Source organism: Colius striatus, chromosome 5 (genome assembly GCF_028858725.1).
Source record: "Colius striatus isolate bColStr4 chromosome 5, bColStr4.1.hap1, whole genome shotgun sequence".
Classification (NCBI taxonomy): Eukaryota; Metazoa; Chordata; class Aves; order Coliiformes; family Coliidae; genus Colius; species Colius striatus.
Window position 1 is genome coordinate 21,187,772 of NC_084763.1, and position 24,530 is coordinate 21,212,301.

General features: G+C 35.9%; 1 protein-coding gene across 4 annotated transcripts in view; it reads left to right on the forward strand.

Annotated features, from left to right (window-relative positions):
- TBC1D5 (TBC1 domain family member 5) overlaps window positions 1-24,530 on the forward strand; it is a 327,211-nt gene that overhangs the window by 159,305 nt on the left and 143,376 nt on the right. For all 4 annotated transcript variants that reach the window (XM_061996640.1, XM_061996639.1, XM_061996641.1 and 1 more), the window contains 5 exons: window positions 2,189-2,255; window positions 17,569-17,677; window positions 19,496-19,585; window positions 19,693-19,764; window positions 22,407-22,474. In XM_061996640.1, coding sequence (XP_061852624.1) covers window positions 2,189-2,255; window positions 17,569-17,677; window positions 19,496-19,585; window positions 19,693-19,764; window positions 22,407-22,474 — 406 coding nt within the window. The remainder of the gene's footprint in view (window positions 1-2,188; window positions 2,256-17,568; window positions 17,678-19,495; window positions 19,586-19,692; window positions 19,765-22,406; window positions 22,475-24,530) is intronic.

A 24,530-nucleotide genomic window follows, 5' to 3' on the forward strand; every position in this document is an offset into this window, starting at 1 on the left:
AAAAAGCTGAATGATTAAGTAGGATTTCTATTTGCAAAATAAATTGAGAGACCTAATTAGTGAAATCAACTGGACTGAGTGATTTTAGACTCAAATGTAGTAGAGACTTGGGATTTATTTTAGACAAAGATGTAAAAGTTAATAAAAAGATTTCATTCCAAATTAGTTGAGAAAAAACACTTGAAAAGAAAGTTCTATACCACAGTGAATGATTTAAGTATTTTTTAAGCAATGTCTGGAGTAAGCAAAAATCCTGAAAGAAATGAAAAACCAACTTGATCTGTAAAGAAGACTAACTCCTGTATATCAGAAAGTGTGGGGTTATAGTGACTATTGGCAAAACTTGAGTTAAATCATAAAAGAGTCTTTTCATTGACAAGATATTTCTTGACTATTTAAAGAAGCTTTCTAGGGAAGAAAACTAGAACCATTGTGCAATGCAAATGAACAAATTATACTAAATGCAATATAAGTATGGTCTAAACCATTGAAGTTTTAATGTTCAGTAAAAAAGTTCAGGCAAAGGTCTGAATATAAGTAAATAAATAACATTAAAGGGAGTATTGAGTAGATGTTATAAATTAACATATCCAATAACAAATAAAGCCTCTGGATTCAGAATAAATGTCTTTCCAGAGTAGTGATTAAATTTTCAGTCTTCTAGTTCATGTCTTATAGCATATATTTGAATGAGCAGAAGTAGAGTTAGATGAGAGGAAAAAAAGTGATAGCAAAAAAACTACAGACGATGACTATTACCTATGCTGAAAAATGAGCAGCATCATTTTTTGTGTGGTTCTTTTTTGTTAAATGGGTGATCATGCCCAGCTAACCTGGTAGCATTTCAAAACATATTTCCTTAATTTATGTCAGGACCTCAGTTAACCATCTGATGTAGAAGATGCCATGAAATACAAAGGTTGGGGTTTAGTGAAGTATAGTAATTATAAGATTTATAGAGAAATGCAGATTTTAATGAAATTATTATTTTGAGTGGAGTTTGTGGTGGAACAGATTTGTACAATATTTTTATTATCTTGTCAGAAAGTGAGAGACTATACTGCTGGAATTTTCTGAAGAGAAAAATACTGGAAGGAAGTATCCAGGGCTAACACAAATAGAGTATGCAGGTAGAACTACTCCTTTCTGAGGAAAACAAAACTAAAAATAGCATGAAATAGTGTGATATGCAGTATTGTACTAGCAAGAATATTTAGTGGAAACTGCAAAGTTCTTGTCAATAAAAATGGAGAGTAAACATGTAGGACTATTGATCCAGGATGGCCGTGAAAGTGCAAGGTGTTGTGGTGTGACTAGAGAAGAAAATCACCACCCAAAGAATCAACTGATTAAACTTCTAGTATGTTATCTGCAAACCCTGTCCTTTCTTTTTCATGTGTAACAGAATAAGGAGCCTCATTTAGGAAAAAAAAAGACTGGAAGGACTTGATTCCAGTAAGCAGAATGAGGGAGATAAAAGTGCACAATACTGTCCATAAATGAATTAAGGAAATTCCCAGAGACGTAGAAGAATTAAAGCATTATCAAGCTAAATGTCAGGTTAGGCAAGAATAAATAGTGTAAAACAGGACGTGAATCAATTTGCTTTGAAAAATAGATTATACTTTCTGGCATTAAACAGTTTTTAAATAGAAGTAGTTGTTAGAAAAGTTTCCTTGTAATCCTTGGTTTCTATGAACATCACTTCTATGTATAAACAGCTCACAGGGCATAAAATCAGGTGTTTCACATACACATTACTTCAGTAGTTTCAGAGAACCTTTAACTTGTGTTATGACAAAAAAAATCCAGTATGATGCAGTCAACTCAAAATTCTTCATAAATTAGATGAACTTTTACATTCTTTGGTTTAATGTTAGTAAAATCAGACTCATCTATTTCTATGATAGACCTCTGTAACTTTATACTAGTAAACTTAAGTTTAGTAAGTTGAGAAGGGTCTCAATGAAAACTTTAAGTGAAATTAAATCTCAGATTTTGAGAACATTCAAATCCCAAATGGAGCATGGAGGTTGGATGTCTCTCTTGCCAGCTGAAAGAATTTCAAGAGACTTTTCTGTGAAAATTCTGTCATGAACAAAAATTATTTGCAATTCTCATTGATATTGTGTTATTTGTTATGAGATTTTGTCATATAACAAATGTTTTGTTTTATTTTGTTAATTAGGAGGATCTAGTGAAAACGGAAGCACACACCACTCCTCGGATTCTGATGGAACGTTTATTTCTTACAGGTTGGTGATTTGCTATATTTATTTTCTAATTTTATAAAATTTGAATATAATAAGCAGCATTTTATAATAACCAAATTTATATAAAGGAAAAGTACAGGTCCGTATATTTTAAGAGTACTGTACAACCTATGTTGCAACAGTCAGTAGACTAAAGAACATGAAGGATTTTATTAAGGAATGATCTGAATTGTTTTCTAGATTATTATTTTTTGAGGAAGCCATTCTAACAAACATAACAGGGTGTTCGTGAGCCTAAATATTTTAAAGATCACTTTTTTGTTTGGCTTATTTTTTTTCTCCAAGTATGCAAGAAAGTTGAAATTTTCACCTTAAGTCATAGTAGCTAAGTTAAATGTTGAAATTTCAGCAGAAACATTCTGGTCTTCTTTAAAGTAACTGGAGACCACGTGGAACTTTATCCGTTGTTTATTTCAGGTCAAAAGCCAGAGTTTGTTAAATTTGAGTGTTTCTGTCAGGAAAATACTGTTTCATTCTGTTGGTGACAAAAACCAGTCAAAGAAATATGATACAGAGAAACTTTTTGCAGCACATTAACTGAGCTTTAGTCTTGCTTGGTTACATACCAGAGGGTGTATTGTACTTGAAAGCACAGAAGGGTAATCAGCAGATGTGTAGTTTCCTCTTTCAGCCAACAAAATACCGCCTCTGCTAGAAATGCTAAATCTTGGTCCTCATGACTGGTAAATTAACAGTAAGACTTGTGCTAACCAGAATGACTGCATCTGATTTTGATGCTTAAGTATGGTAAAATAAAACAAGTTTACCACATGATTATTTTGGATTCATTTGGTGAACTATAATGAGTGCCACCTTTTTAGGGTTTTTTTGTAGTGTGCTGGAGTACATAGTTCAAAGAGGTGTAGGTAGGCAGGCAGGAGGAACCTGCCCATTTGCCTTGTCCTGGTTGCAGCTGGCTGGGTGGAGAGTATCACAGCCTCTGCAGGCAAAGAGTTGTGCTGGGCATGAGGAACCTTCAGGAGTGGGTGGCAGGGAGGGACACAAAGTCTGGAGAATCTGTTGCAAGCTGGAGGCTGGGAGGTTGCCGAGGAGAGCAGAGAGCAAACAGTCTGATCTCAAGGATGTTGAAAAGAAAGACTTTTTGGAAGGACGTGAAGGGAACAGGAAGGAGTTTGTGGCAACTCAAACACCCAGAGGAGACTTCTGGACTGAGAGCAAGGTTGGAAAAAAGGGTGTACCTGCAGGGACATCATGGGTCTGGGGAGGTTTTCTTTACAAATTCTTCCAATTTTCTGAATCCAGGTCATTCTGCTCTAATGAAACCTACTATGTGGTGATACAAAACCCTACGAGGGTAGTTAGCATGTTCACTTTGAGAAAAACGTGTTAGCAGATCCATTTCAGTGTTCTGTCTGACTCAGTTTCTTGCAATATTTGTATTCTCTAATGTATGCAACATAGAAGGGCTCAAAAATACCACTCAGAATAGTCTTTATGGTTTTTAAGTGTGAAGCATATGTAGATATGGAGACTGCAAGTCGGTTTGAAAAATACGCAGGATAGAATTTTGCCAGCTCAGCAAAAGGAAGAGGTTGAGAGCTCTCTCTGCTGTTAATTCCAAGTCACTTATACCTGAAAGTTGTTAACTCAGTAGCCCCAGCTATTGTATCTGCCAAGGCAGAACTAGAAGTGACCTTCAGCTAGGCTCTGTGTCCACAAGAGTGTAAGCTATGGGGCTGGGGTCCAGCCCTTGCTTCCTGTACCTTCTTCACTCATCCAGTTGCACATATCTCTTAGCGAGCCAATCTAGGGGACTAAAACTAGTCCGGTCTAAACTGTAGTGTATCCTCAGCTGTCTTTAATGCTCCACAAATAAGAGGTTAAAGTTGACCTTTGTACCTCCATATTCCTCGGTCCAAAGTACATATAATAAATACCATGTTGGCTGTGAATTCCAGTGAATAATAATTGTATTCTGTCAAAGAGGATTACAGCCCAACTTAAAAAACTGAACTTAATTAATATTTTCAAAGCAGTTCCTTATACCACTGCCAGAGTGTTATTGTTACAATCAGAGGCAAGATGATAAAGCAAGATAGTACTGTGTATATATATATATGTCTCTATGTGTGTACACATATATGTATAAAAGAAATCTCTGACTGAATAGTTGGCGAGCTAGCACTGTTATTAAGTAGTATTACAATGCTGAAGGTGTAAAATGGATGTTTTCTGTTCAGTGGCAAGTAATTCCTGTCATATAGTGAGATTAGCTGTAAATTTGCTGATTGGGTTGAATAGTGTTAATAGTTACAGTTCTGTGCTGCATGTTAAGTAAAAACTAGCAGCTAATACCTTATGAAAGATGAAAAGTTAATCTTAAACTGTTGTGAAAGGTAACAATGGTAAATATTTATTGTTTCTTTAAGGGCTTGTTAGAGGTTTAAACTTACTTTAGGACACTGTCAACGAATACTGTTTCAGTCAGTAATTTGATAAATCTGATTACAGTCTTGTTTACCCAATTTATTTCAATCCATTGTATTTTTAAAAGACTGGCTAGTGAATTTTTGCCCTCAAAGAGGCAAAGACATCTTTGGATCAGGGCAGATGTGATGCTGGCAGAAGACTAAAAATTCTACTGTAGATTTTTACTGAATGTTTTATCAGTAGGAGACCCTTTACAGTTTATTTAGGGGAAGAGCCAACTCCAAATGTTTTAAAATGTGAATGTATTTTGCTATTAAAGTGCTCTTAAGAGGATATTGTTTTTACCATAATAATAAAAAAAAAAAACAAACCAACCACACAGCAGGGGGTGTTAGTTGATTCCAACACTTTTTCTTTTAAAGGTCAATTTTGCACTATCTAGTACAAGACACTGCATGTGTGTATGTATTGCTAAAGGATATCATATAATTATCCTTTCATATATTTATAATGCTCCAGAACTATTTGAATGGTTTTATTCTTAATATGATGGTGTCACCTTAGAGTTTGTGGCTTTTGCTTGTGTTGATCACACAGATTTAATATTGCTTACATTCAGGCAGTGAGCATTTCCCTTTATGTCATACAGTTTGTAAGTAATGTAAGTGAAAAGCACATGTGACTGGCACATATTTCTAAATATTCTGTGAGATTGTAAATGTGTCCTGTCAGGTCACAGAGAATTTTCTAGTTTGTCTTCAGACTCTACTGGAATTATTCTTTCTATACTTGGTAAGAAGCTTTACTAGTGAGAAATTAAGAAAATTATTTCCAGGATCCATGTCATCAAAATTTGAAGTTCACTATGCAAAAAAATTTGAACAAGGATTTAGGCATACAGTAACTTTCATCCTTAAAGCATAAGAAACTTGAGGAAAATATTTAAACTGTGCTCCACTGTATTATTTTACTGCTATAGCTAAAGCCTTTTCTGGATGTGCTAATGGGACGGACCTCACCAAAAGGAAAAGAAAAATAGATGTGGGTCTCTAGTTTCAGTATCTGCAATGCAGTGCCACTGGAAAGTGAAAATACTGTCTTCCTCCTGCCTTCCCAAGGGCAGCTGACCTTCTCCTCGCCAAAGAGGTGAACCCCTTGCCAGCACATATGACTACAGACTATTACATTAATCTGTTTAGCCTCGGTACCAGCTGCTTGCATGTTTTTAATTATCTTATTAGATGGTATAACAGTGACCTATGAAATAAAATGAAGGTGAGTATTTTTTAACTTTATTTTACAGGCTATTTTTCTAAATATATTTTAATGACCTAATTATGACTTTTAGGGAGAGCCATTGATGCAGACATTCAATTTGGCTGATAGAATCTAACATCTCAAGGACACTTATTTTCTTCCAAGGTGGATTCATACATTAATACTGCTGCTAATAAATATATAGCCTAAAAAAAGCTCACTTTTCATACTTGTGATATTAACTTACTTTGTGATTCAGAGACCCGTGACTACTATGCTGGATAATTTTTTAATACATCTCTGTACTTGTATATAAGTTTTATTTCTACCCCACGTATCAAGTTTGTTCCTATGTGGCTTGAACTCCACGACACGTGATGATTGCTCAAAGATGCAACTTATGTAGACAATGTATATTGCTCCTTCTGACAATATTTCAAATAGGCAGAAAATCTAGCTTAAGAAAGACTTTCATATTCTGTATTCTTCCCCAGACTTCTTACAGGTTCTGCTTACCAGATGTTTTCCTTCTTACTGCAAAAAGGCAATGTGGTCCTGCTGGCTGAGGCATGTTTCTTGTGTGCCAGCCAATAACCACAGGACCAATACTGAGCACACAGAAGAAAGACGGCAAGGGGTGTAAGCTGTTCCTCCCTGTTGCTACCACCTTCCAAAAGTGGGTAGTGAAACTAGTTTGATTCCCCTTTGACCTGTGGCTTTTCTTGGCAGCTGAGCCAGAAATGGTTACATAGCCTCTATTCTTTTATATTAAGCATACCGCAAAGACATATGTAGGCCACTTACATACATCCACTTTGTGAAAAACTCTTGTCTTTATCTGTTGGGAAGCAGCCCTTTTCCATCTACATAAGCCTATTTATCTAATTCATACACAGATGATGTTTTCCTATTGTTCTTATTCTTTCTTATTCTGCACAATTATGACCTATCTTTCCTAACTTTATCCACTATGTGTTTGTAGATAATTAAGAGCTGTAAAGAACAAGCTTGTTTCGATTGGCTTTTTCAAATATTTTGAGATATAAAAAGTTTGGAATAGAAGCACTGCACCTCTGCTCTGTAAGAATTCGCAGCACTTGCATGTTCCCTGTCTTTCCACAAGGAAGTAGTAAAACTGGCATCCAAGGTTGTCTTACCATTTGTCTAGAACCATTTGCTAGCCACCATTCTGCTTGATGCCATTTATGTGCAAACAGGCCTTTTCAGTTCAAGTTAATTATGTCTGAGAGCCTGTAAACTCTCTCCTTGAATTTTGTTTAATCCTTCTGCAAGATTAGAGTGTGAATCTTTCTCTGAATGTGGTAGTCTGTGCCATACTCTCATTTTGTCCATGTTTGTGAAGACGTTAGCAATTCCATCTTGCAAGTCTCACTTCCGGTAAGAGAAAGTAACTCTTGCCACTGATCACAGGTTTCCTCCAACAGCTTTTTTCTCCAAATCCAAGAAGGTCATTGTCATACCTACTGACAGCTGAGAAGATTTCTCATTTTATCTGAATTCTCTCAGAATGACTTTGCTTTTATACCATGTTCAATCCGTATATAATTTTAAGCTCCATTTTGTCAAACTTCTTTTATTGACTCCTCCCTTCCACTGCTGATCCACTCTGAACTCCTTGCTTGGTGTCCCAAGTAACTTGTGAAGGATGTCATAGGACAAGGAAGAATAAATCATCATTAGGGAACTGAAACCTTATGTGCAGTATACTTTTTCTGAGATACAAATATTTCAACAGATATAAAGTGTGATTTTTTAACTTTTCCTCTGAAAATTTTGCAACTTTCTAAAGAGATAGAAAAGGTTTGTTTTCCATCTGTATGCAGAGAGATTCCTTAGAAAAAAAGGGGAAAGCAGATTTAACAAATTTAATTAAATCCTGAGAGGACTTCAACAGATTCAGAAAATAAGGACTAAGCACCAACATCTTTTATTGTCAGCATGCCTTTTGACTGATTGGTATCTAAAAGAAAAGAGTACATGAAGAGAGGCCATGGACGGGAGAATGGTAGTTTCTAACATCCATGGAAGGAAAGTAAATAATGTTATTTACTCTTTATTCCATTATATAAATGAAAATTAGCATATATACTACTGGCAGCATATTCAGTTGATGCCATGTTTTCCCTAACTAATGTTTAAAGGATTTTTTATTATGAACCTCCTTCAGTTTTCCATTCTCAATAATCTTTGAACTGTGTGGCAATTGGAAGAGGTGACTGAGGACTGGAAGGAAGGAAATGTCTATCTTCAAGAAGGTTAAGAAAGAGAACCCAGGGAACTAGGCCTGTTAGCAGCTAATCCTGGGAACCATTTCCAGGCACAAGAAGGGCAAGGTTTATCAGAAGTAGTCAGCATGGATGCAAAAAGAGGAAGTCATTCTTGACCAACTTGGTAACCTTCTACAATGAAATTACTATCTTGGTAGATAAGGGGAGTGCAATGGATGATTGTTTCAGGAAGGCCTGTGATACTGTGGGTCATAAGGTTGTCATAGACAAGATGTTGATATATGGGCTGAATAAGCACAGTGAGATGGGTTGAAAACTAGCTCAGAGGCATATGGTCAGTGGAACAAAGTCTAGTCAACTGGTAACTAGCAGCATACCTCAGGTGTCAATACTAGGTCTAGTCATGTTTAACATCATCAATTATTTTGATAGTGGCACAGAGTGTACCCTTAGAAAGTTTGCAGGTGACACAAAACTGAGAGAGGTGCTTGTGCTGCCAGCAGGGAACACTTTGACAGGCTAGAGAAATGGACTGACAGGAACTTCATGAAGTTCCACAAGAACTGCATCTACAGGAGGAACAACCCCAAGCACCAATATGTGCTGGGATCTGGAAAGTAGCTTGGCAGAAAAGGACTTGGAGATCTTGTTGTCTTGTTGGACTTTAGGTTGAACATGAGCTGGTAGTGCGCACTTTCAGTGAAGAAGACTAATAGTATCCTGGGTTGCATTAGGAGAGGTATTGCCAGCAGGCCAGAATAGGTGATCTCTCCCCACTATTCCATATGTAGTGTAATGGGTCCAGTTCTAGGCTCCATAGTGTGAAACAGGCATGGACATACTGGAGATAGTCCAGCAAAAGGCCACTTCAATGGTGAGGAGACTGGAGCATCTCTCTGATCTCTCTGGGAGAGCTGGAACTCTTCAGTCTGGAGAAGAGGAAGTGGAGGGTGGAGCTTATCAATGTATAGAAATACCTGAAGGGAGGCTGCAAAGAGGACAGAGCCAGGCTCCTTTTGGTGATGACCAGTGACAGGACCAGAAGCAATGGGCACAAGTTTCAACACAGGAGGTTCCCTTTGAACTACAGGAAATGCTTTTTTATTGTGACTGTAATGGACCACTGACACAGGTTGCCTAGGGAGCTATTGGCATCCTCCTCCTTGGAGTTGAAAGCCATCTGTACATGGTCCTGGGCAGCTGGCTGTAGATGGCCCTGCTTGAGCCAGGAGATTGAACCAAATGACCTGCGGAGGTCTCTTCCAACCTCAACCATTTTGTGATTCTGCTAACCTTATTTTTCAAAGTTCTAACAATGAAATTAGTTTGTCCTAGATTAGAAGTTGGAGACACCTATGGGAAGAGCAGGAGGAAAGAAGTTGTGTATTAGTGCAAAACATTAATTTCTAAGCAAAAAATCAGTGTTAAACTAAATAATATAAGCAGCTCACCATATGAGATCAGAAATACCAGGTTGGAAATTTTTCAGAAGTATTTTTTTCTGTAAAAAAAAAGTAAAAGTAATATTTTCTTTTTTTGTAAGTATCATTATTCCCTTAGTAAACTTGATAGAAAAGAAAGGAACACAATGGAGTAATTCTTATTTTCATTCCAGCCCCAAAACCTTTTATGATTCTTCTTTATAATACAAAATCTGCTAGCAATGAATTTCAAATATTTATTAAAAATTCTGAAGGCCAGCAGGTCTAAGTAATGCAGTGAACTTCATCATTGTCATTCGTTTAGTATACAGAACTTGCAATTTTTTTTGCAGGAACATGACTAACATTGACAGGCGAGTGGCATCTTGGTTTTTTGATGGTAAAGTACAATTTTAAGATCTCAGTCATTAACTTCTACTAGTCCATGAGATACACAGTGACATAAAAGCAAGAACATCTACCTCAGAATTGGGAATAAGTTGTTGGCTGAGTTTAACAGCAAAGAACATAAAGAGAATCAGTTCTTTGCTGAGTACTGCCTCTGTACTACCACTAGTCCAGTGGGCTTTTAAATGGAGGAGTTGTGTACTACACCTTTGTAACAGAACCCCTGAAGTTTAAACCAAATATCTTGATTTTCCTGCACTCTGCTTGGAATACATCTGATAAGTGATTTCATTTTGGTTTAAAAAAAACCACAAAAAAACTCAAACAAACCACGACCTAGAACTGTATGTAAAACTTGAATGAAAGATGGCAGATTTGAGGAATTACAGCTTTTCATTCAAAGAAGCTTGAAGACAAAACATTTCGCAGAATAGTGTATAATTGAAATAAATCTAAAGAGCAAAGACTTGTTTTAGTGAGACTACATGTTTTTTAATGATGGCAATAAAACCCAGTCAGTTCAAGAGATTAAAGTTATATCATGAAATCACTCATTTTCTGCTGTCATTGCATGCAAAATGAGTAGATTTACAAAGTTAAGATGGAATTAACAATATTGACTAGAGTTTTACATTTCTTGCCCTTTACATCATAAATGCATCTGAGTTTTGAAACTGTGTGGGTATTTTTAACCATTGTCATGACTATGCCAGTTCCAGACCTGCTCTATCTAAGCAGGTGTGAGTAACCAGAAATATTTTGGAATTTGGGGGCATATTCCTGCAAAAAATATCTCCTAGACTATTACATCCATTAGTTTGATGATTTCTTGTGCTATAGCTTTTAACTTCTGTTATGTACTACAGGAAGCTCTTAACTTTCCTCTTAAAGAATGCACATTTATTTGTATAACAAGGCTGCTGCATGCAAACACTCAGATTTCACAGTGCTCCCATTAACTGTGCGTATGAATTATCAAAAGAGTTAAACAGCAGAAGAGAACTCTAATCAGGAGAACTGGAAAGTAAATGTCCTACATGTACATGCAAAGGATTTTGAAGGTATTGGGGGGATTTACACTGCAAAGCCTTGACTGCAATTGGCAAAATCAGTTGCAATACAAAAATAAAATAATTGAACGTAATGTCTGCATTTTGTTTCACCGTTGTGTAAATGTGTGCATAAAGTAATGAGTAGAGGAGAATGAGCTGATGAAATTTAGACTTTGGAATAACCGTAACGAGAATTCTACAAAAGCTAAACAATTACGGGGTTGGAAGTGAAGTGTTCTCCCAAAGACAAAGTTGTCTTTTTGGCTGAGAACTGCCAAGGCAAAGTGGACAATTTGGAGTATGGAGAAACATTATCTCGAGACTCTGCATCAGATCCAGTGCTGTTAGGAGAGGTGCTGGCAAAGCCTCCTGCAGCCAGTGCAGACACTTGAGTTCCCTGAGTTGTACTGCACATGTGCCCATTGCTTAAAGAGCGTAGCCAGCTGATAACCTTAAGTTTTGATGGAATGTTTACCCTAAGAAAGTGATTTCATCTTTCTTCATGCAAACCTTCTTAACTGTATGTCAGCCAAAAGTAGATGAAACCTGAACTGTTTAGAAAAATCTGCCCCGTGAATGTTGAGCCTCCCGGCAGTGCAGCAATGCATATTCACACTTACATGGCTGTTAACTCTGCCTCATATCCTGAGGCAGGAGTTTGGGAAACAGAGGAAAATACATATATCTTCCAAGGAGGTTGATAAGCCTTCACATTACGGCTGTCAAGTGGATTTTCAGGGTAGCAAATAAAAATCCCCATGTTTCAGAAATGGTTTTGTTTTAGGTACTTACCGCTTATTACTTGATACCTACCTTTCAATTGTTTTTACCCTGTTTTCATAGAATTAACTTTGGTTTTATTACATTCCTGTCTATTGCATCACTTTTTTCTCAACTGTTGATTTCATGGCATAATAAATAATACAAACTACATGTTTCTTGGCTTTATGCAGTATGTTTGAAAAGAACTATTGTCTCTATTTAAATGTAGATACTACATTCATTTATTGATGTTCCTATTGATAAAGACCTCGTATTGCAAAACATATGACACAATAACTCAAGAATTTGTTTTCTTTTTGATGACCTGTTCAGTAGCCTGTTGCTTCATTGAATGCTCTGGGGAGCTGAGTTTGGATCTCAATGTTTTAAAAAGCACATTCTAAAGATGTGAAAAATGGTATAAAAAATTGAATATGGCTTTTCTGGGAGCATGCACACCATTTTTTTTAAGGTGATTTTGCCAATACTAGCAGCACTGCTCGAGAGTTTTCTTTGGATGTCTATGAGACTATCCACTTTATCCTTCAATATTGGTCTAGAGGGTGGACTAGGCTTGAAAGTTAGATTCAAATCTGAAATACGGATGCAAAATGTTCACACCTTTTAATCATATGGCAGTATATTTCAATGAACTGAGAAATATTTTTTGTTATCTAAATGTTATAAATGTTAAATTGGTCTTGTTTCACCACAGACACAAAAGCAGGACTTTCAAACCTTGGCACAGAATATTTTAAAAATGCATGAGACAAAGATGCATACTGTCTAATGACCCGATCAGCACAGATATCTTTGTTACCAGAGTTTCAACTAAAGGCAAAGTAACTATGGAAAGTAATATTTACCTAGTAGGTCTGAACCTCTGCAGTCACAAAACTTCCACAGAATTTAGTGTTATCTGAACATCACATTACAAAAAATGCTTACTACACTGGCTTTGAACTTTGGAAGGATCTGTATTTATACACATCAGCAGCTTTATCCTGTAAATAGGTAAATGCAGAAGTTAACTAGCAGCAATTACTGCCTCTGCTATACCACTCTTCCTCAACTGTATCCTTCCTCTTCTGAACAGAGTATTTATTTTGTAATGACCCTAGGTGGGCTACCCCTGCATCCTTCTGCATATCTGTGTTCAATGCATTGATACCGTGATGCTGGAGATTGAAATTTAGCAGCAGAGGCTCATGTTCTGCTGCTGCCTATCAGTGGAAGAAAGTCTTCGTTACCTCTCCCCATCATTACCACAGCTCAGTGTTGCCTCAGTAAAAATCTGGGAACTACTGTTTTCCAGGCACCTTGTTACACTATTGGAGTTACTTATTCTCAAAGAGTTTATAGTTGCTTGCTGCTTTATAGCTATAGTGGCATAGTGGCATTCCAGTGTTTTCTACTAAGTTGTTAGACCATAGGAATTTAAATACCTTTCCAAAAATAATATTTAAGTGCATGTAAAATTTTGCATCAACTTTCTGTTGTAAAGTCCTAATTGTTATGTTCACTTCCTTACAGACTGATGACAGAGGGAGACATTCTCTTCCCAGTCTTTGGACTTTTATCTTTGAAAATCTAAAGTTTGTCATTGTCTTAACAAGTATCACATCCACAAAATGTGTCCTGTTGAAAAGAAAGAGAATAATAAATATGCTTATAAATGGTTTGCTAGATCAACCTCATTTCTTATAAACAAGAAAGGATGTGCATTATTACTCTTGTAGATATTAAATAAATGCATGTTTCATAAGGTGGGAAGGAACATATGGAGCTAAGAATGAACCTTGCAGAATGGATCTGTAACCTTCATCCCTTCCATTGATTTGCTTGTTTTTTCATTCATGCATATTGAGCACCTCTCCCAGTTTGAAGCAGTGCAACTGTCCCTCTGTCCCTAACTCATGCCAGTAAATATTCCACATTGGATGGTTACTGCATACATATAGGATACTATGAAATCAAATTTCTTAAAGAAACATTAGTCCAATTACTTTTTCCTTTTGCAGGTCTTTGTAACAGAAAAAAGTTTTCATAATAGAAGACTTTACCATACATACAGTAGTATATTAGACATACTATTCAAATAAGAATATTAAATAAAAATATGTGCAAAATAACCAGAAAACATTAACATTGGCATGTGCCTTTGTTTTAATTGTACAACCTAAAGGTGATATTAACACATGATTATGCATTTAATTTTCTAGTTTGATTAAAAATAATTGCAATTCACAGTTTAAGTGGTTCCAATTGGCTCTTGAAGTCTTTCATGTCAGTGGAGCAAATGAGATGTGGTAGACTTGAGTTCCAATCTTCATTGTTCATTTCACTTTCACTGATGAGTTTTCTGCAAGCACAGGTTAACAAGGCTCATAGATACTAGTTTACTAGTAGGGCTACATCATTGTTTAAATAATCATTTTAAACTTGGTACCTTGTTGATATTACACAGTATCACCATTATGGAAACCATCCCTAGAACTGTAAGGCTTAATTTATTTGCCTTCATTCAAAATATTTGAAAAATGAATTAGTGAATGGTGTTCTGAAAGGGTTTTAGAAGTCATTCAGCTCTACTAAAACTGAAGCAGATTCCAGCTTCCAAGTCGTGTTTTTTCAGTGGCTCATAACTTTTCTTTTTAGTGATCCTAACAGCCAAGGGGGGATTCAGAGGAGATACGATCTTGCCAAATCTTTTGGCTGTTTTAAATGTAATTTTATTTAAAACGTGTTTGGAATTGCTTTACAATTTTTTTTTTTTTTAAAAAGCCAAACCAAAGAATTGTATCTGCACTAATACAATGTAAGAACTGTTGAAATTACTTTCATAATGTGTAGCAATCACTCACAGCAGGTGGTAAAAAAAAAATAACCTCAAGGGTATCTTTCCTTTCTGTTCTCTCTAGTCACAGTTAAAATAGTTGAAACTTTTTCATAGACTCACAGAATCATAGAATAGTAGGGTTGGAAGGGACCTTTAGAGATCATCTAGTCCAACCCCCCTGCAGAAGCAGGTTCACCTAGATCAGGTCACATAGGAACATGTCCAGGCGGGTCTTGAAGGCCTCCAAGGAAGGAGACTCCACACCCCCTCTAGACAGTCTGTGCCAGGGCTCCCTCACCTGAACAGTGAAATAGTTTTTTCTTATATTTCAGTGGAACTTTTTGTGTTCCAGCTTCATCCCATTACCCCTTGTCCTGTTGCTAGATTAACATTTGTAAATGTTAATAAGATCTCCCCTCAGTTCCTCTTTTCTAGACTAAACAGCCCCAGTTCCCGCAGCCTTTCCTCCTATGAAAGATGTTCCAGTCCCCTGATCGTCTTGGTGGCCCTGCACTGGACTGTCTCCAGAAGTTCCCTGTCCCTCTTGAGCTGAGGAGCCCAGAACTGGACGCAAGACTGCAGATGAGGCCTCACCAGGGCAGAGTAGAGGGGGAGCAGAACCTCCCTTGACCTGCTGGCCACACTCTTCTTGATGCATCCCAGGATGCCATTGGCCTCCTTGGCCACGAGGGCACATTGCTGGCTCATGGTTAGTTTATTGTCAATCAGGACTCCCAGGTGTCTCTCTGCAGAGCTGCTCTTCAGCAGTTCGAACCCCAGCCTGTACTGGTGCATGGGGTTGTTCCTTCCCAGATGCAAGATTCTGCATCTTTTGCTAACTCAGCTGACACACCAGCATTTTCAAAGACATAATGGGAATGACTTCCACTTGCGAACAATGTGAATAGGTTCAAAGTCTGACCTGTGGTGTTCCCAGGAGGGACACCCTCTTTACCTTAGAGGGGCAGCTTGCTTCTAGTTATATTGGCCAGTGATGCTACAAAATTTACAACAGCAATTGAGGAATATTATACATGATACAAACAGGACAGTTATTTAGATAAGCAGTTACTGAAGCAGATACTGAAGTTACTGAAGTGAAGTCCCAGATTTTTCTCAAGCTGTGTCTGCTACATACCATAACTTGTATTCAAAAGAGGCAGAATTGTGGTAAACCATCATAGGCAGCTTTCTACAGAAGATGAGCAAGTATGGCAGATAAAGAGACAGTGAAATGACCTGATAGTCTTTCTGACTTGGAGGATGAGGGGTGTAGCAGAAAGGAAGCAAGCTTCCCCACACCATTGGAGTGACTTGCTTCTACTTTGTTCACTTGGGAATTCTTAGAAGAAGCTAAAAGCAGCCCTGACCCCTGCAACCTAAGACTGCTTTAATAGTCTTTGCTCTTATCCAGAGTACCTTTGTTTGTCAAAGTAATTAGTAATCGAGACCCAGAAGTAAACACTGGTTGGTTGGTGGTTTTTTTAGAAAATGATCCTAGCTGAAAGGTGATGCACTCACAAATGCACTTCTGATCTCAGCATGAATTGTGAGCTTGCTCCCGTCTCAGAGTAACTGGGCCATAATCCCTTCCCCAGCTACTGCCAGCAACTGTATTGTATAATATTGTTCTGAAACCGAAAAAGTTTTATCTAAAACAAGGTTTAAAAAATTCACCCTCACAACTTGGCTTAAAATACCCAAATTCAGCCTGTGTATATCTAGGGCAGTTTGAAAAAACAGAGTTTGTTGGTATTTAGTATAATGCACTCTGTGACTCTCCTTAGCAAAGGAAATCTGGTGAGATCTTACCCTGGGGTCACAATAGTAGTTTCCCTCTTTCTGGTTTCATTTGGTTTCCCAGGGAGAAGTAATAGTCTCCCATGTGACAGTGGAAGAAGGAGATGTTCACCTTGAGGACATGCATTGAAAACAAATCTGAAACACATTTCCTCCACATAACAAAGCTCTTTACATTGAAATTACCCTTTGCATTTTAGAATGTTTGCAGAAAGTCCGTGAGCAAGTCCTGGGCTACTAAGACCATCAAATGGCTTATATTGGTTTTGAGATTCCTTTCAGTAGAAGGTGCAGGAAATATAGATTTAATTCTTTTATTCAAACTCAGTAGATGGTTTGGGACAATTAATTTCCAATTGTTTCCCAGTAGAGCAGATTTTCTTGTATATTAATGAGGCACAGGTGTTAGGCCCCTGGTGCCTGCATGCCTGGGAGGCATATTTAGGTTGTTTATCTAGTCAGCCATAGGTACTGCAAGGTACTCAAGCTTGCCTTTAACAGTTTATACAGTGAGGCTTTTTAATTTTTTGATGTTTTTTTAAATTTGCTAGCACCTGTTAAAATTTTAAAACTGATCATGTAGAAAGAAGTAGGAGTGATTTCAATAGTAAATAGCACTAAATGTTAAAGAAAGTCATCTTCTATTATGCTTAACTGCCCAGCTTGACATTAAGAAGAAAAGAAGGTTCATTTAAGCAAATGCATCATGTGAGGAGATAGTACAGTCAACAGTATACTTTTCTGTTGCATATTTTTGGAATAGGTACTTCTTTGTCTACACTGAAACATGAATGTGCTTATATTAATATTCATTTTTCTTGTTTATTCACTGAACTGCAGTACCAACATTTTAGAGGAAATGGAATAGCCTCCATAGACATTATGAATTTCAGTAGCTGGCATAATTATAGCGATCTACATATTCATTAAATCCAGAGAAGAAATGTGTCCAAAAAGACAGCCATGCGTTTAGAAGTGGTACACACTAAATATATACATTAAAAAAAAGTTCTTTTCCTCTGCTTATCCAAAATTGTGTAGTGTCATATAGTCCTTAAATCAGCTAAGGCTTTTTGTTGTTGTTTAAATGTTCATTCCTTTTGCTTTTGCACACAGTAAAGAATGGGAAGAACTATTTGTAAACAACAATTACTTGGCAACTATACGGCTGAAGGGGATTAATGGGCAGCTGAGAAGCAGCAGGTTCCGTAGTGTTTGCTGGAAGGTAAGAAGAGAAAATATTTATTTACAGTTTGTGGTTGCAATATATCAACACATTACCTGATGTGCTGGAAGATTATTGATGCAAAGAATCATGAATTTTCCGACAGACTTCATCCCAATGTTTTCCTACTCATTTTTATAATTCATAGGACATTTGCTAATCACATTGAGTTGCTGCCTTAAAGCTGAAATGCAGATGATAGCAAAAGATTCCTAGGAAAGAATATCTTTGTGCTGGGTGGTGTGTTTCAAATTGAGTGCCACACAGCTATCTGTCCTCTCAGTCTCTGTGCAGTGAAGTTGTGCACTGGAAATAAAAAAGAAGTTTGTCTCACAATTTATATTTTTTGGAACCTGAGACTCCTTTATAATTAGTCTGATGCTTCTGCTAAGCAGCTCTTCCTGGTGAAATGGGAAAATGAAGACCAATCCCACTTTAATGACTGAACAGACAGGGAGGCCAGGTCAAAACCAACAGATCATCAGAGGTCTCAGTATGTTTTTTAAAAGTTGCAGGGAAATGAAGAGAGAAAGAAAACAAAGCAATACTGAGATACTGTGTAAGTCCAGAGAATTTTGTTGCACTGTCACCAGGCCTTCTGTATTTCACTAACTGTGACAGTAGAGAATATTTTCTCTAGTAGAGTTGCAGTATGTTAGCACTGATAATTTAAATTACCTCGCTTAGAATTTCTTAAGCTTCACCTTGGTACAATGACTTGTAAGAAGAAAGTGAAAATACTCTTTGTATAAGAATTCAAGAAATTTGAAAATTTATATTTGAAATATACATAGCATTGAACAAATTTGAACTTCATGAAAATCCTTCCTTCAGGAGACCAGATGATTTTATGCCACAAGCATCCTTTTTTACCAGTCTGCTTCTTCTTGAGCCTCTAAATTAGGATACCATAACTCAAACCCCTAAACTAACAAAATCATCAAGTGCCAGACTGTCCACTAATTAAGTCAAGGAGTAGTTTTATGTTAGAAATAAGTCTGGTTTTATTTGCATGACCCAAGATGGGTTAGAGCTCTGATTTAGACTGCTCCTTTTAAAAATATTGTGTTCAGTTTTTAAAGTGCTGACTATTTAAATATTTTCAGTAATTTGGGAATATTTTGTTTATCAGTATTTACTGTTTCTTAACACTTTATCATGTGTAAATAAAAACATTTTCAAAGCGAGAAAATACTGGGTTTTTTCCTTATTTTATATGCAATCAAATAGCATTTTCCAATATATGTTTCTTTTTAACCCTTTTTAAACAGAAATGTGAAGTAACTGAGATGTAGGCATTCTCAAGGACTTTTGGCAAAATCAACTCTTTTAACCGTCAAATCTAGAACGTATTTATTTTCTATAGATTAAGATTTTCCCGCTCAACATTTCTTAGGTAGATTATATGTCTGAATGCTTACTTTCCACCCTGCATTCATGCTTGATTTTAAGCATGTTGCATTACCTCATCAGTGTTATGTAAATAGCTTCAATTTTTGTGTGTTTATTTTCATCTCTTCACATTTTGTTTCTGCCTTGGAAGTCTCAATTAACTTTACTGAAGTTGTGACAGTTTACAAGTTTGAGATTGTGCTTTCAGTTGTTTTTAATGCATTATTTCATACTGTAGAACTACTGTTGTCCCTAGCTTCTTGTTTATCAACTTGAAAGTACTAAAGCCAGGAGTATTTTATAGATCTTTGCTTTCTTATGTGTAGAATACTTTCTCTGAGATGGTTTATGCTCTCTGGTAGGATTGATATGAAAAATTATGTTAAACTGATGCAACTTAATAGATTTATTTTATTTTGTTGATAGTTGTTTCTGGAGATTCTACCCCAAGACAGAAGTCAATGGATTAAAACCACTTCAGACTTAAGGACGTCTTACAATAAAATCAAAGAAATTGTAAGTTCATACAATATAGGTTCTCTACTGTCATGCTTTGACACAAATATTAATACTTTAAAGTATAACAGAAGAGGATTTGATTCTTTTTTTCTGTTTTTACCCAGCACATTACCAACCCTCGGAAAGCAGGACAGCAAGATCTAATAATCAACAACCCACTCTCTCAGGATGAGGGGGTAAGTTGACCCTTGGTTCTGTCAACACATGTGCTACTAAAATTATCATCATCATCATACTAACACAAGTTAATTCTTGCTAAAAAAAGCAAAATGGCAAGTGCTAAAATCCCCCTCCTAAATTTCCAGACTGGTTTGTATTAACAATTGATTCACAGCTTCTGCTGGTCAACGAGAAATGCCCATTTCCAGGTTAGTATTCTTATCACAGAGAAAACTGTGATGAACAAAAAAATAGTACTGGATTATAAATGTCATTTCACAGCATAGCCATTCCTTGACTGAAAGGGGCTTTATCACTATGTGTTTTCTTTTTATATGTAAAGTGACTCCAGCTGAAGAAGTATTTAAAAAGTCAATATGAAGGGAATGCCGTTAACAGCAAATGCTGAGGAAGCCTTCTCCAGAAGACTGTTCAGCCTTGGAAGTTTTTCTCTAGCAAAAATAGAATTGTTGTATGTCCACGTTGTATATGTGCTGAGGTACTGTGTAAAGCACTGAGCTGCAAGATAGTCATTTCTTCTAAGGTTCTTAATTTTTTTTTACAGTTAAAAGAAAGAAATAAAAGTTTCTTTCCTAATCAGAAAGCAGCCAGATGCAAAATGAAAGGTCCAGATTTTAATGAAATACTGAAAATGTGGTAAAAGTACTTGGCCTGATCGTCAAGCGCAGAACATCCAGCTCTCAATGAAATTAATAGCACGTCTTAGTAGCTAGGTATTTTTGAAGTCATGACAGTTTAAGGAGGGCTTACACGTAGATTTGGGACCTTAATTTTAGGCAACTTTTTTTTTACGCTGCTTTTCTACCATGTTTTGTTATAACCGAAAAGCTCTTAGGTATTTTATAGCACATATATTTAAACTCTTAATTACTTTACCATTTTTTAAATCCTTTTTTAAAAAAAAAAAATCTGAACAATTGAATACCATGAAAATAATTGGTTTGACTGCATTTAAGAGATTCAACCTGGAAAGACCGTCGTTAATATCTTTGGTGATACTACTTGTACTTTCATTTTTATCGCGAATGGAAGCCTGTATTTTATTTGTAATTAGTGTGGTACTGGGCTTCGTAGAAGGAGAGAGATTTGCTTGTTAAAACATTGATTGAAGGCACACTGGTGGCTCTGCAGCCAGTATGACTGTCCATGCCATCAAACCCTTCTTGCATCCAGCTGGACAGAAAGTTGTGTCAAATGTAAAAGATTTCTAGAATTTCTGCTGTCATTTGTGATTATAGACAGTGGCACATGCTTCTTTCTGCCTATGATGCTTTAAGAGATAGAAGTCAAAGGCTAACATGTCAGAGTACGTAGCTCGGGATTAATCTATAAAACAAAAGCATAGGCCAAGTCAGACTTAGAAATCAAGAGCAAAGGGCATTTGAGCCTCTGCAGTGACTTAATGTTTTACTCTTTCAGTGTCCTGGGCTTTGGTTCCTTTTAACGGTACAGATTGTTTTCTTCAGCCTGATGGACCAGGGTGAGAGCAGTGGCATGGGAGTTTCCAAATATTATCTAGCTGCGTGAAAAGAGCTGCAAGTTAAAAAGATACTAGTTTTGTATGAGACATTGTCAGGGATATAAATCCTTTTTTTAATATAGTTTGATACAAAAAAATACAGAAGGAAATTAACTTTTTTGGTTATTTTACTTTCCTTCCGATAGATAATATTAATTTACTTTCTCTTTTATTTCTGTGAAGCATAAGCCACCGTGGCAAGTATTGTAGCCACAATTTATATGGTATTTTATTCACTGTTGCTGCTGCTGTCTGAAGAGTAATTTGTATGAAAAGACTGCTATAGATTTTGTTTCTTCTGTGTTTGGATCAATACAGCCAAGCTACTGTTCCTTTATAGTGAAGAATAGGCTTTACAATACTTTTTATGAAGCTTTTGCAAAATATTGGTAAGTAAGGTATGAAACCAAAGGAAAAGAATGGAAATGGTCGTAAGCACAGAGCTAAAAGAAGTTTAACCTACTTCAATTTTTTTTTTTTGTGCTAACAGCTTTAAATACCTTAGTTTTCTGTAACAGAACTTTTTTAGAATTGCCAGTCTTGATCTGCACTGTATGTACTGTTAGAATGATATCATTTTCATCATAGGCATTTGATCATCAGACATTTTTTATTTGATTCTACTTCCACTAAGGCAAACTAGCTTACTTCCAAACAATTTCTTAGTCTTGTAGCTTCTTCCAATTAGATTCCGTACATTCATAGGAGAAATGTAGCACAGTGAAACAGACCTGTTTCTGTGAGTGAACTACTGACTTTTTTTTAGTTAAGCTGCAGGTTCTGGTAAGTATGAATTTACCCTGCCTCTAAATATTCTTCATACAATACTCTTAGAAGTAACTAGCAGACCTGCATCCATCCACTGAGTAAAAAATGTGAGCCTAGAACAAGGATCCAGGAGCTGCATGTTCTCATCTCAAATTTTTTCTGACTTTCCCAGATACATTGTGCTGCTCACCAGCATTCTTCTTTCAGACAGAAAAATATTGATATACCTGTTTACCAGGAATGTTGAAGATTAATTAGTTAATATTTGTACAGTACTTTACTGGTGCAGTATATAAGCGTTAAGTATTAGTAGAAGTCCCCATTGCATACGACTATTTTTCCTTGTTTCAGAGTCTTTGGAATAAATTTTTCCAGGATAAAGAGCTTCGAGCAATGATTGAACAAGATGTGACAAGAACGTATGTAGATCTTTAAAGAAATTTCTATATATAAATTTAGAGTCTACATTTTTATGTGGTAAACTGTATGTTGTATTTTCTTGACTTCAGTTAGTGTAAATGTCAGGATTGTTGAACATAAATGTGTAGAAATATATATTAAAAGTATAAAAATACAGCTTTCTTGGAGTGAAATAAGAAAAAATTGAGTTAGACATTAAACCCTGGAGATTTATTGGTATCATTGAAGGAAAGCTCTTCTAAATTAAGATATTATACTATGTATTACTATGTAAAATGTAGTTTTCCATATAAAGACAGGAGAAGGTATGAGAAACTGAAGGGTCTTTTAGCTAAATTATAATTATAATAAAAGATGGAACATGTGCCTTTAATTCTTAACACCTCTTCAATTAACAATAAAAAAGCAGTTTTTAATTAGTAAGGGAAATGACATCTAGAAAAGTTAAACATTTCTTATTTTATCCATCACTTTTCTAGTGTTATTTATCACATTTGTGTTTTAAAATTTATCCTAATATTTCTGTGATTATGTTTTCATCTCCTTGGCCCTTAGGTCATTCCTGTTTAGGAACTTGAGGAACACTCAGTTCCTGAAAACATTTCTTTTCAGAATGGAAGCATTGACTGATGTATAATTAAATTGAATGACCAGTTTGCTGTCATGTGGAATTTTACTGTATTGCAAATATTTTTCCTTATAAGTTGAGAAAAGTGGTGATAGTCATAGATTTTACAAATCCCAAGCTCACACATTTTCATTTACAGAAACAAAGTCATGCAGAAGAAATCATTGCTATCTGGTTTTGGAATATTTTCTGTGTCCATCCCTAGACCCGTTCTTCAATGCATTTTGCCATGAGGTGTATAATTAAAAACTGAGTATGCTTTCATGTGCATTCTCACAACAGATGGTATTTTTTGTTTGTTAAAGGAAACAGTTCAGGATGTTCTAAGATTAAAATATATACGTATCTAAACTATAATTGGAGAATGAAAACTTGTATGGAAGTTATGTTAGATGTAAGACTGTTATTTAAAAATATGTATACATACACAAAGTCCAGGTTCTCATTCTGGCAAAAGGCAGAGTGAGTAATAATCACTAATATCAGTAATAGTGATATTACTCACTGAAGACATTTCCATTTATGTATTTACACAAAATAATGTCTACTTGAAACAATAGCACTATACATTGTGGGACATCAATATCATAACAAATCAAACAATGAAGGAGTAAAATTGATCAAAGTAACATTCATTCGTTTAGCAACTGCATGCATTTATATGTACAGTTGTTGTTTACCTAGTCATAAAACATAGTGAGCATTTTCTGTATACAAATGTATCTGTTTGTTAACTATTATTAGTATAAGAAGCAGTCAGTTCTACATTCCTTGTCTTTGGAATATAAGTACCCTTTCTTTAATCTTTTGCTTTTCATTTCCACTCTTCAAATAAATCCCCAGAATTCCAATTTAAGGATTTGTTATTAACTTACAATTATTTTTATTAAAGGTTAAAATAATGGAGAAATACATTCAGTTACTATAATCATCAACTTCCAGCTTCTGCTTGTTATTTAACAAATAATTTTATAATCTTTGTCATCAAGTTCAGTACTCTGTTGTCCAACAGCACCACGTACATAATGCTGTAGAGGGTGATACTAATTGCACATGAAGCAGCAAACCAGTCACTTCTGCCATGCAGTAAAAATCTTACTGTAAAATAGTCCTATTAGAAATCTATGAAGTTTAGAAGCATTAGATAGGAAAAGCTGGTAGAAATATGCTTTATAAATTGATATTTGTTTAAATTGTTTTAAATTTCAGAATCCTGTTACCTAGAGGGAACCATGATAAAGTTTATTTGTCTGTGTATGTTCATAAAGGCTCAGAACTGGGTTAATAGGCCTTTAGAATCTATGTACCAGAAGAATTCTAGGACACAAATTTTCTCTTACTAAAGTAAATATTTTATATAGATCTGATGAATCAAACTGCAAGAGAAGTATTTTTCTCTTCAGTAATTAAAAAAGGCTTCTAGCTCA